The following is a 12,983-nucleotide window of genomic DNA, read 5'->3' as shown; positions in this document are numbered from 1 at the left end:
TTGCTGATTAGGAATGCAAGTTCTTATTTGAATATATTTAGCTGGGCTTTGCATAGGTACCAATGTTAAGTACCATTCAGTATATGAATTTAAATCTGTGACAGGTTAGCAAATAATTTCTTTCTTTTTAAAATTTAAATTAAATTTTTAAAAGTTTATTTAATTAATTAATTTAGAATATTTTCCCTTGATTACATGAATCATGTTCTTTCCCTGCCCTCCTTCTACCCCCCTCCCATAGCCAATGAGCAATTCCACTGGGTTTTACATGTGCCATTAGCAAAGAATTTCTGTAAGTTACTTTCATAGTTCCTTTGTTTTTTTGGTCTTTGTATCTTTGTCCTCTCAATACCTATTCTACCCATTATATAGGGATGGCGAGGTAGTGCAGGGAATAGAATGCCAGGCCTAGAATCAAGAGTTCAAATCTAGCTTCATATTGTATGACCCTGGGCAAGGTGCTTTAACCCTGTTTGCCTCTGTTTCCTCATCTGTAAAATGAGCTGGAGAAAGAAATGATAAACCACTCCTTGCCAAGAAAACTCCAAATGGGGTCATGAAGAGGTGGACATGACTGAGAGAGGACTGAAAATAACAACAAATATAAAAGAGATTTATTAAGACTACAAAGTTAACCATCTAGGTAATCAACAGTAACTTTACATTCCAAAATTAGTTTAAAGAGTCTTAAGCTGGCTTTGCCTCAAACACACAAAAATAACTGTCTGAGAATTAAAATTTAGTTAAAAAAGTCATTGCTGTTTTAATAGAAGTGCTGAAGCATCATGAAGAGAATGCATTGTTCTCTAGACAGTAGAAATGTTTTTCAAAATAATATGACAGGACAATGATTACCTATTTTCATTTTGCTCCAGAAGTGCAATTTCCTTGGAGTGAGGAACTCCTTATGTAGAAATTCCTTCTACTTGTGCATATTGGCAACTTATCTGTAAATTAAAGTCCTGGAAAGCTGCCTGGTAGTTTTCAAAGAAAGACATGTAAGCTATCAATGACCACATGAAAAGAGGTTCCAGATCAATAATAATCAGATGATCACTAATTTAAAAACCACTCTGAGGTTCCACCTTATACTCATCAGATTGGCAAAGACGAAGAAAAATGGAAAATGACAAATGTTGGAGACAAATGGTTGAACAAAATGTGGGAAAATAGACACATTAACACATTCTCAGTGGACTGTCATGATCCAGCCTTTCTGAAAAGCAATTGAAACTCTGCTCCAAATGTCACTTAATTGTACAGACCATGGAACTCAGTGACTATCCCTAAAGAGATCAAAGAAAGAGGTAAAGACCCCCTGTCTACAAAAAAGGGGGCAGTGGGAGATAGAGATAATAAATACTCAAAAAGAACAATGAAGAAACAGAACCCATTTGCCTGGGTGAATTTAGAGATGAATAACACTTGTTTATGATGAACATAGCCAGTAAAGATCAGAAAAATATAGGTTGGACTCAGTTTTTCCTGATTTCAAAGTTGGTTCTCTGGTCAGTATACCGAACTTTCTCTTTTCCTACAGTTGCCTGCCACAAGATCTTTAGGGTTCCAGAGCACAGAAATCATCTCATCATTGCAATTTATGTTTGCATGTTGGACTAACTGAAGCTCTTCTGCTTTTCTCTCCTCTCTTCCCCTAACCAATTCCCTCATGCCATTAGGTGCCAGGTGTTCTGGAAAATACACAGCTGTGTGTAGAATCACTGCCAATCAACCAAGCCATCCAACCACAGACAGGTGGCTATTAAATTGTAAACTGTAAACTATAAAGGGCTAAATAAATGGAAGTTATTATTACTATTATTATATTAGCATTACCACAAATGTTCTCTCCAAATTGAGATGATGATTTAGCTCTTTTAGGCTGAATGAATCAGCTTCAAACTGCCTCTCCCAGGTAGCAGGCCCTGAGGTCCAGAAAGGCCTTTTATTTCAAGAGTGACCTTCCAGAGTGGCATGTTGAGAGGCATTTGGTTTGACAACGGATGGAGCCACTGTATAATTCATATCTTGTCTTGGATATTCAGTCACTTGCTGTTTATTTGTTTATTTATTTATTTGTCCCAATGGAACTATAAAGTTGAATTTTTTGAGGGTAGGGACTATACTTTATTATTATTTTTATTTCCCCAGCACAGTGCCTGGCACATACTCATTGCTTAATAAATGTGATTGGTTGATTGATAGTGGAAAGGGAATTTGGAGTCAAGAGGATCTGCATTTGAATTTCAGCTTCAAGTGAGATTTCCTCTATCTCAGTTACTCAACTGTAAAATGAGGTGACTGAATTACTTTACCAGAGAATCAGAGATCAGAACCAGAAGGACCTTAAAGGTTACCTAATCCAATTACTCATTGTTAGAGCTGAGAAAACAAAGGTTTTGTGATGACAAATAACATCTCCAAGGCCACTCAGGAGGTGGAAATCAGGATTTGAATTCTGCTCCTCTAATTCTTGAGCTAACCTGCTTTCCATTGTTCCATGTCCCTAAGGTCTCTTACAACTTTAAGTCTTAGTTTCAGGTGCTTGGTACTAATATATAAAGGGTCAAAATGCCCAGATAAAAGGGTATGCATGGAGCAGGTTCCTGGCCAAATAGAAAGGTTAATGCAAAATCAGAATTCTTAACTTAAGTTATGAATCCCTTTGACAGTCTGTTGAAGCCAATGGTTTCCATTTGAGAATAATGTTTTTAAAGGCATGTAAAGTCAATAATATTATAAAACATGCCAGTTACATGGAAGTACAGTTTTTGAAATATTGGGGCAAAATATTCCTTGATCCCCTAGATGTAGGAGAAATGAATAAGACAGAAAACTGAACTCTCCTGGACTCTAGATATCATACTATTTGCCATCACTGAGTTCATTTTCTGTTGCTTTAAAGAGTCTTCAAAGAGATTTTCAGCAATTTGTTTAAATAATTAGAGTTTTTCTGTCAACTGTCTGGGGCTGTAGGACCTGTTGATGAAGAGGGGGATTCCATGGAGAATGGGCTACAGGCAAGTAATTTATTTTTTGGCAGGTACCAGCTGCATACTGATTACCATGCATCGTTGGGCTTGCATGCTTAGAATTCAAATTCTTGGACAAGGTGAGGATCCCACAACAGACCTCATACATGGGAGTTCATCCAGTCCCTCACCGTTCCGGACAGGGGAGCAGCTTAATACAGTTAACCCAAGGTATTTCTTGGAGGGATCTTTTTGCTGATCCCTTCCTTTCCTGCGAGAGGATCCCCCTGGTCCTGTGTGTGACGGACTGAGCATGAGCAGGGTTCTAATAGGCTCTAGGGAAGGAAGAGAAACCACATCCGGCTGTTCCCCGCCCTGCGCCTTCTGGGAGAGGTTGGCGAGGAACGGAAGCATGGACTTTCATGGGACCGAGACATACCTGAAAACATCATCATGTGCTGAAAATTCCAGGGGATCTTCTGTTTCCGGCCCAAATTCAATATGAAGGACAGCGGATAGATGTTGCAGGCTCTCGCTATAAAAATGGCTAACTGTCAGGCAAGAGAACGTTGAGGAAAACACGACAATCAGGGGAAAGTTAGGAAGCGTAAGTTTTGCCAATGCATCATCATCATCACACACACACACACACACACACACACACACACACACACACACACACGCATACACAAATTGGGGGGGGGGTGAATAGGCTGGTCATCATGAAATTGGCTTCAGCAATTCCTTTTTTTTTTTATGCGTTCCTGATTCCTCTCCATAAATACCACAGGCTGCTGGACAGCTCTTGGATAGAGCCTTGGTTTAGAGTTCTTGTCCCCATCCTGCCTCCATCACTCTCTATTTCCTCATCCTATTTGTATCCCAGACGACTGACATCTTCTGCCTCCCTATAAAATATGAAGCATGAACCGCTCGGCTGGAAACAGCATTACCTCCCCAAGCAGCACTTTAGGGAGACTCCGTGTACTTCGAGTCATGATTACCATTTCATTTGCTGTCGGTTTATATTGTCTGTGTCTAGCAATCTTTTTTTTTCCCCCTCTTCCTTTTTCTTTGGTACATTTAATTTTTTCTTGGTCAGGTTGGGCTGTGCTTGTAATACTAAATCGGTTTTAATAGACACTCCTGAATTCTAGGCTGAGCAGTTAAAAACCTACATACAATCACATTCATTTTCTAGAGAATTTGCTTCGTTACCACCTGGCTAGACTATTGCGATTGTCCCCTCTTGGCTCTCTTACCCCCGCCACCCCCATCCTTCATATTGCTGCCAGATCGAACGTTTTTATATTGCTTTTTTTTCATCTTTATACTTAAAGTTTTATCTATGTGTTTCAGTTATACATTACCAACATGTATAGAGTACTCCCATGAAAGGCCTCTTGGAACAAATAAGCCAGGTAAAAGTAGAGAGGGGAGAGAAAATAAGCATTTATATAGCTCCTATTGTATGCCAGGCACTATGCTAAATGCTTTATAAATTTTATCTTATTTGATACATCAGTCCTAGGAGTGATACTCACATCCCCATTTTATAGTTGAAGAAACGGTGGTAGATGGTGGCTAGCCTACTTTGATCAACTCAGGCTCACAAGATTAGGATTAGGGTTAGAAGGAGCTAATATAGTTGAAACTCCTTTTTTATAGGTGAAGATATTGAAGTCCAGAGAGAGAAAGTGTAGGTAGTAACACAGGTAGTAACTAGCAGAGTTAGACAAATTGGATCATTAGCAGCCTTTTGTGCTTTACTACCTCTATGTATTTATTACCCCTTCTCTTCCATAATTTTTATTGCTAAGGGGTCTTCTATCCCTCTTTAAATATATATATATTTATATTCATAACATATATATATACATATATATATATTTCTCACATGTTTTCTAGTTGCTTCTTTTTCATTGCTTTTACTTCCCAATGACTCCTTTCCCAAGAGATTCTTCTCTTATAACAAATGCCTATTGACAGAGGATGCTCCCAACAACACTGTTCTGGGTCAGTCCTCTTCTCTTTTCTCTTTCCATTATTTCATTGGGTGGGCTTATGGGCTCCCATGGGTTCACTTGCTACCTTAATGCTGATAACTCTCAGAGTTACCTCTGTCCAGCCCTAGGCTCTCTCGAGTCCTGCCTCATCAACATTGGACATTATGAATTGTCCTAGAGGTGTTCAAACTAAACATGTCTAAAATAAAACTTGCTATCTTCCTCCTCATCCCCAGCCAGTACAGTATCTGGAATATAACGAGGACTTAAGAATACCCTCCTATCCTAGCTGTTGTCAAGGCTTGTTGATTCCATCTTTCTGTCATCTCATTAATATTTCCCTTTTTCTCCTCTAATACCACCACCTCTCTGGTTCTTCATCATCTTATTCCTTGATTATTATAATAGCCCATAAGTGGATCTGCCAGTCTCTACTCTCTCCCTACTCCAGTCCTCCTTTCAGCCACTAAAATGATTTCCACAAAATGCAGGTCTGGTTGTCACATTACTCTTCCTAGTCAGTAAACTCCAGTGGCTTCCTATTGCCTACAGAAACATGCAAAATATTTTTGTTTGGCATCCAGAGCCTTTCATAACAGCACTTTCTTGCCTTTGCAGTTCTTTCATACCTTATTTCTCAATATCAAATTGCTTGATCTAATGACACCAGTCTGGATCTTCCATGACAGGGATATTTCATCTCCTGGCTCTGGGCATTTTCTATTTGTCCTCCATGACTGGAATGTTCTCCCTCCTTTCCTCTGATTACTGGCCTCATTGACTTCTTTTGAGCCCCAACTAAAATCTCACCTCCTATAGGAACCCTTTCTCTCTTTCCAATATTTCCCATTTATCCTATATCTAGCTTGCTTTTATAGGTTTGTTTGCACATTCTCTCCTCCATCAGATTGTAAACTCATTGAGGGCAGGGGCAAGGAATGCCTTTTGTCTCTCTCTGAAGCTCTAGCATGTAACAGTGCCTGACATATAGAAAGCATTAATAAGTATTTATTGAATGAATTAAAGAATAAATGTTTGTTGATTGTTGAACTCATATATATGTATACATGTATATATACTCTAACCTTAAAGGATATATATGTACATATATATGTATTCCTATCTTATCTATATATACATATATACTCTGATCTTAAAGGATATATACATATATACACTGATAATATATATATATACATGCTCTGATCTTAAAGGATATATATATATATATATATATATGTACTCTGATCTTAAGGGATATATACATACTCTGATTTTATATGTATATATATATATATATATATATACATATATACTCTGATCTTAGAGGATATATACACATTATATATATATCCTTTAAAGTCTTAACTCAAATGCCATCTCTTCTCGGGAAGCCATGCCTGATGCCCACATGCCCTACAGTCAATAAGAAATGACCCCCACCCTCCTTGGTATCACATAGGACTTTAATATACTTCTGATGTACTTCTTTTCCTTTTGTATACTAGTTTCTCATTTAGGTCACCCCCCCCCCCTTATTCCCCATCAGACTTTAAGCTCTAAGAAAGAGAGATCCTGGCTCCTTTCATCATCTTTGTTTCTCCCTTAGCATCTGACACTCTGCTCTGCCCACAAAAACTACTCAATCAAATTTGTTAACTTGCCCTGAATGGTTTGTCTTACTTGAGATAAACAACATGGAGGCTATACAAGAAAGAAGCTACTTTGAGGTGGAACAACATGTTCTAGTTTGCCCTCAAATAGAATTAATGTGATTTGGAAGAGGAATAGTCCCTCATGGCCTGAATCAATGGGAATGAACCCAATCTGCTTTGCACAAGTCATCTAACCCAGCTCTCAGGCTCCTGTCTTTGTATCTGGGACCAGAAACATCCTCTAGAATGATATTGACCTTTAGGCTTTAGAGCTGGAAGAGACATTGAAGGCCATCCAGCCTAAATTATTTTTATAGATGTTGAAATTGAATTTTAGAGAGGCTTAATAACTTCTCAAGGCCACATAGGCAGTAAAGGTCAGGAGGGAAAGTTGAACTCAGGTTCTCTGACTCCAGAGCCCACATTATCTTCTTAGAGGAGGAATAGAGGTCTTTTGATCTATTCTTTTTACTTGATAAGGGACCTGTCCTACTACCAAAGAAATCCCTAGGAAGAAGACTATATAGAAATGTTCCAAGTCTTGGCAGAGCTTTAAGCATTAGTATTATATGGGGGACACCCTGTATAACCATAATGATGGCCCAAAAGTCTTTCCTTACACCCAATCTGATTCTACTGATGTATTAAACCTAATTTTCCATGTCCTGTACTCAGGGAATCTGAAGAAGAATCAGGTATAATTTTTAACTTCTTTTCTATAATATACAACTTACTGCAAGTTCTCTGAGCCCTGCTTTAAGAATCATTCAACTTCCCAACTCTCTTACTCTAAACCATTAACCCCTAACCAGGCCCCCAGGCTCCTATAGACCTCTTATTTTTTCAGGCATTTAAATCAAATGGCATTTCTTGCCATTTTGATTTGAACTCATATCCTGAATACCAGTTAACAACTTAAATATTTATTTACATCCAAGAATCAGACTGACAAGCCTTCAGCTCCTTCCTCTAATTGGGCTGCCCTTGAAAGCATTTTTCATAAAGGATACGACTGCTCCAAGTATAAAAAGAGCATTAAAGATGTGATTCTGGAATGTGAAGAGTGCCAGGCCCATATAGCAGAAGATGACGTTCTCCGCCAAGAAGTTCATGAATTCAAAGAGCTGAAACACAAATGAGAACCATTAGTTTAGACAGCTTCGCAGTGACTTTATTTTCACTGAGGCAATCTTCAAGGATGCTACATGGCAAGAGTGAATACCACAAGGCAATGGTGAATACCATCACCCTCTCTAGAGTCTTCCCTATTAACAATTCAAAATAATTGTAGTCAGGAGAAATTAGAGCTTAGAGGCAGGATAATAAGAATAAAGTTTCTCACATCTAACAAGGCACTTTTAGGAGTGCAGAGAACTTTATGGAGATCATCTACTTTGATCCTTACAACCACCCTATTAAGTAGGAACAGGAAATAATTGTAACCTCATTCTATTGATTTAATTTAATTTTCAATTCCAAATTATCTCTCCCCAACCTTTCTTCTACTCATTAAGAAGGCAAGACATACAAATTCCATTATGAATAGTTATTTGTTTAGTCACTTTTAAGTCATGTCTGACTCTTTTTGACCCCATTTAGGGTTTTCTTGGCAAAGATTGTAAAGTGGTTTGCTATTACCTTCTCCAGCTTATTTTATAGATGAGGAAACTGAGGTGGACAGAGTTAAGTGACTTGCCCAGGGTCATACAACTAGTAAGTATCTGAGCCCAGATTTGAATTTAGGAAGAAGAATCTATCCTGACTCTCCAAGCTGGACACTATCCACTGTACCACCTAGATGCCTCTGTCATAAATAGGAAGTCATTCAAAACAAATACCGGCATTAGCCATGTTATTCCCATTCTATTGATGAGGAAACTGAGGCGCAATGACTTGTCCAGGGTTGAAATGTCAGTAAGTGCTACAGGCAGGATTTGATTCTAGACATCTCCTGACTCCAAGCCCACTCTTCATTTCCTTATTTCAGAATTATCTAAGAAAATAGCTAAGCCAGGACTTGAGCTAGCTGACACACATGGGATTTAAGTAGTCTGCCCTTAAGAAACCCAAGTTCTTAACAGATTCTAATTCCAGAACTCAGAACACACTTTTTTTCCCCCATAGGCATTACTTAACTTGAAAGATGGACAAGTTTCGTTTTCACTAAAAACATGGTAATGATCGATTCAAACTTAAGAGAGATTCATTAAAATGACTAATGAGGGTACATTCATTAAATGCTCATAATTTCTAACTGGTAAAATGTAAATGACTCATTCCAAGAATCTGTTAACCACTTTATGTGGCAAGAACACAATAGGCATATCAGAATTTACTTTGCTAAATGGGCTAACAAAGGGCTGTATTGAAGAATGCACCCAATAGCTGTCCTGAGAACATTAACTGAAACATTTAAGGAGAAGATGGAAATCATCTCCCTTCTGCCAATAAAGGGATTACAGGGGATTGTCATGAGCCATACTTTATGCTCTAGACTTTGTAATAGAAGTTTGTGAAAACTCATCCCCAGACATAAATTATCATGTTAGGTGAGCCTAGCTGTGGGCATCCCTTTTGACAGACAAAACGTTTATTTTTTAGCTTATTTTATTTAGAATTTAAAATGTATTTGCAGCTATAATACCCAATATCTTCACATTGACCAGTGGTTAATAATTGACCAGTCTCTCCTCCCAAAATCTGTCCAAAATGTTATTTAAAACCAATATTCTTAAAAACGTTTGATCCAAAAAGAAATGTCTCTTTTGCAAGATGGTCTTTGTGGCAGGGCAAAAGTCATCCATTGTCTTGTGATAGCATTTGTAAAGTATTTATACAGTGCCTAGCACATAGGAGGAATGCTTAGTCCCTTCTCCTTTGTCCCGAGCTCACAGTTCATATTCTGGACCATGTTACCTAAACAAATACCATCTGTCAAAGTAACACAAGGAAAATGGCTCAGAACCAATAGTAAGAGTGTCAGGACAAACCAGTCAATCCTATCCTAAGCTCCAATTTCCCCTAATTACAATTATTAATATTTATTTCATGGAAGACTGGGAATATAAAGACAAAGCAGAAAAAATATTCCTGGTCAGGAAGAAGTTTATGTTCCATTGGGAAGATATGGCATGTAAATATTTCAAGTCCCTACTGATGCTTCTCCTATCTATATTCAAAGACTGAGTATCTAGAGAGGGGTTACTACCTGATTCCTTGAGATAATTTTGTGTATTTTCATGTCTAACTCTCTAAATCATGATCCCCCACCAGTGAACTTCTCACTAACAACCAGCCAACAGATTAATTAATTCTTAGAAGAGGCATTTACTAAAAATGTACATTAGGTAAAGCCACTGCAAAATTTACTCTCTCTAAGAAAATTCTTCAGCTCATTCTTTCACATATATACACAGCATTCAAGGGAAAAATAGGCTTAAACTTAGAATACAATGGGAGGGAGGCATATAAGTGGGATATATACAAAAGCAATACACAACTTCTGGTACTGTAGAGCCTAAAGGTACTTTATTCTATGTGTAAACATCTTATGAAACTCCCCTCCGGTACAGTGGTTGTGATGGGCTGGTGGTTTAACTGAGTTAACAAGGTCAGCTCCTCTTCCCTGTTGATCAGTGGTTTCAGTCATATCCAGCTCCCTATGCCCTCTTTAGGGTTTTCTTGACAAAGGTACTGGAATGGTTTGCCATTTCCTTTTTCTAGCTCATTTTACAGATGAGAACTGAAGCAAATAGGGTCAAGTGATTTGCCCAGGGTCATAGTAATTGTTTGGGGTCAGATTTGAACTTGGGTCCTCCTCATTCCAAGCCTAGCACTTTAACCACTGTGTATGCCACCTAGCTGCCCTCTTCAAAGCCTGTCTCTTTTCTCTGTTTCTCAGGGTCACACTCTTCAAAGCTACTTCTTTCTTCAGGTAGAAGTCTCTCTATCTGTTTCTGTCTGGAATGTGTATCTATTTTTGCCTTCTGGATGCAATATCTTCTACTGGATGAGTAGCACTGATTTAAAACGGTGAAGATTGGATTTAGCTATCTCCTGATTGTAACAATGAAGATACTTAGCTTTTTCTTTATTGTGAAGATAAAATTGTAATCTCCTGATTGTAACAATGAAGGTACTTAGTTCTTCTTTTATAGTGAAGCTAGAATTGTAAACTGCAATCTATTTTTATATTTTAACTACAAAAGGTGAACTTACCAAAAGAGGTGTTAAGTAACCCAAAAATATAAAATCTAACCAGAGAAGGTGAGAACTAAAGAATGGGCCGTCCTGGAGAAGAGCATCTGCTGTGATTGGTAGATGTGAAAATTTAGGGGAGGTGACACAAGAGAAAAAGATCTTTAAAAAGAGAACCAAAAGGCAGAAGATCATTCGGACATTTGGATTATTCGGATCTGGATGATTCATTTGGATTCAGACATTTAGACAGTTGTTTGGGGATTCAGGCACTGACTCGGATGGAGCAACTGGAAGATAGACCCTTGAAGAGCTACCGGAAGGCAGACATGGAGACTTCTTTTAGACTGTCACCATTGGTGAGTGAAAAGCTGACTTAGTGACCCCACCTTTCTGCAAACGTGAAGCCTCCAGGTAAGGCCCATCTTCTTGAGACTCTCTACCCCTGGCTTAGAGATTCTAACTGGTATTAGAAGAAGCCAGAGTTTTTTCTCTCTCTCTCATTCCGTGATGTCTTCCTTCTATTGTAAATATTGTAAATAAAGTACCATAAATTCATTTTATTTTAGTAATTCATTTGGGATTTAGAGATTTAAATCCCTGGCAACCACATATTATATTATCAGTCTCAATCACAATTAATACTAACAAAAACTATATGGTGAAGGTGTGGGAAGGAGATAAATGACCTCCTCGTTCTTTGTAGAAATCTCTTCCACAGATAGTTCTCAACTGATAAACCTGTTCTAAGTTCCTGGGTAGCTCATAGGCATCTCAAATTCAACAAATGATTAGTTTCTCGGAGTTTTGTAGAGATCATAATTGTTCCCATAGTAGGGAGTAGATCCATGTCAATGAAGGTATTCAGAGTGAAGAGAAGAGAATACAGAACACCTTTGGGGAACATGGATGATGACTGTACAAAATGAGAATGAGAAAGACTGGTCAAATAGGTAAGAAGAGAACCGGTTGATACCAGTGTCACACAAACTCAGGATGGAGAGTTTAACCAGGGGAAAGGAGTGGTCAGATTCTAGCGAGGTCAAAGGGGACGAGGCTTCCTAAAAGGCCATTGGGTTTAGCAAACAGGAGATGGTTTTATGGCACAGTCCCTAAAGCACCAGTCCTGGAGTTAGGAAGATTCATCTTTCTGCATTCAAATCTGACCTCAGACATTTACTAACTCTGATCCTGGGCAAGTCACTTAATTCTGTTAGCCTTAGTTCCTTCTTCTGTAGGAAATGGTAAACCACTCTAGAATCTTTGCCAAGAATTTGTTAAATGGGGTTCTAAAGAGTCAGATATGACTTAAATGAATGAACAACAACATAATTGGAGAAGTCAGTATCAGTTAAGTAGCAGATCTAGAAGAAGGTAGTCTGCAAGGTATTCAGAAATGAATGAAAGGGAGATAGTAGAGGCAAGGAGTATAGATGACTTTTTCTAGGTCAATGGGAAAGCTTTTCATCTTCAGTTAAGTCACAAGTTATTTTTCTCTTTTAAAATTGAGCTTACCAGCTTTTAATATTTAATGTACTGATATCAAGGCTAAGCTTTTAGCTTCTTGTCTCAAATAATAATAGCTTACATTTATGTAATCCTTTCTATATGTGATTTTATTTTGTCCTCACTACAATCGCTGTGAAGTGGTCATTGCAAATATTATTATTCCCTTATCACACAAGAGAAACCCAAGATGCAAAGAATTGAGGCAACTCACCTAATGATACAGATATACCATAACAGGGAACTATACCCACTCCTCTAACTATATGTTCTTTCCAGTATATCTCAGCCTTTCTAGGTTACTTACTTATTGGTTGTCATTATTTTTGAACTGCAAAAACATTAGCTTAAAAAAATCACTTGGGGGTGGATAGGTGGCTCAGGGGATTGAGAGCCAAGTCTGGAGACAGGAGGTCCTGGGTTCAAATCTGGCCTCAGATACTTCCTAGCTGTGTGACCCTGGGCAAATCACTTAACCTCTGTTGCTTAGTCCTTACTGCTCTTCTGCTTTGAAACCAATACACAGTATTGATTCTAAGACAAAATGTAAGGTTTTAAAAAAACAAAAATAAGAAAAATCAATTCATGATTTTAGTTTCCTCTTGGAATTTTTGGATCTTAATTTATGTTCCACTTATAAAAGGACA

At 38.0% G+C, this 12,983-nt stretch overlaps 1 protein-coding gene and 1 long non-coding RNA gene across 2 annotated transcripts in view; one reads left to right on the top strand and one right to left on the bottom strand.

Moving 5' to 3' along the window:
• Positions 1–12,983, bottom strand: part of SLC9A9 (solute carrier family 9 member A9) — a 747,353-nt gene that overhangs the window by 286,357 nt on the left and 448,013 nt on the right. Inside the window, exons 10-11 of the mRNA XM_007502095.2 lie at positions 7,644–7,757; positions 3,412–3,523 (exon numbers count right to left, since the gene is read on the bottom strand). Of these exons, the coding sequence (XP_007502157.1) occupies positions 3,412–3,523; positions 7,644–7,757 (226 nt within the window). The remainder of the gene's footprint in view (positions 1–3,411; positions 3,524–7,643; positions 7,758–12,983) is intronic.
• Positions 3,444–12,983, top strand: part of LOC107649898 (uncharacterized) — a 35,691-nt gene continuing 26,151 nt past the window's right edge. Inside the window, exon 1 of the long non-coding RNA XR_001624421.2 lies at positions 3,444–3,579. This is a non-coding gene — a long non-coding RNA (uncharacterized LOC107649898). The remainder of the gene's footprint in view (positions 3,580–12,983) is intronic.

Source organism: Monodelphis domestica, chromosome 8, assembly GCF_027887165.1.
Source record: "Monodelphis domestica isolate mMonDom1 chromosome 8, mMonDom1.pri, whole genome shotgun sequence".
NCBI classification, from domain to species: Eukaryota; Metazoa; Chordata; class Mammalia; order Didelphimorphia; family Didelphidae; genus Monodelphis; species Monodelphis domestica.
Note: the sequence above shows the minus strand (reverse complement) of the source record. Positions and strands in the feature narration are given on the sequence as shown.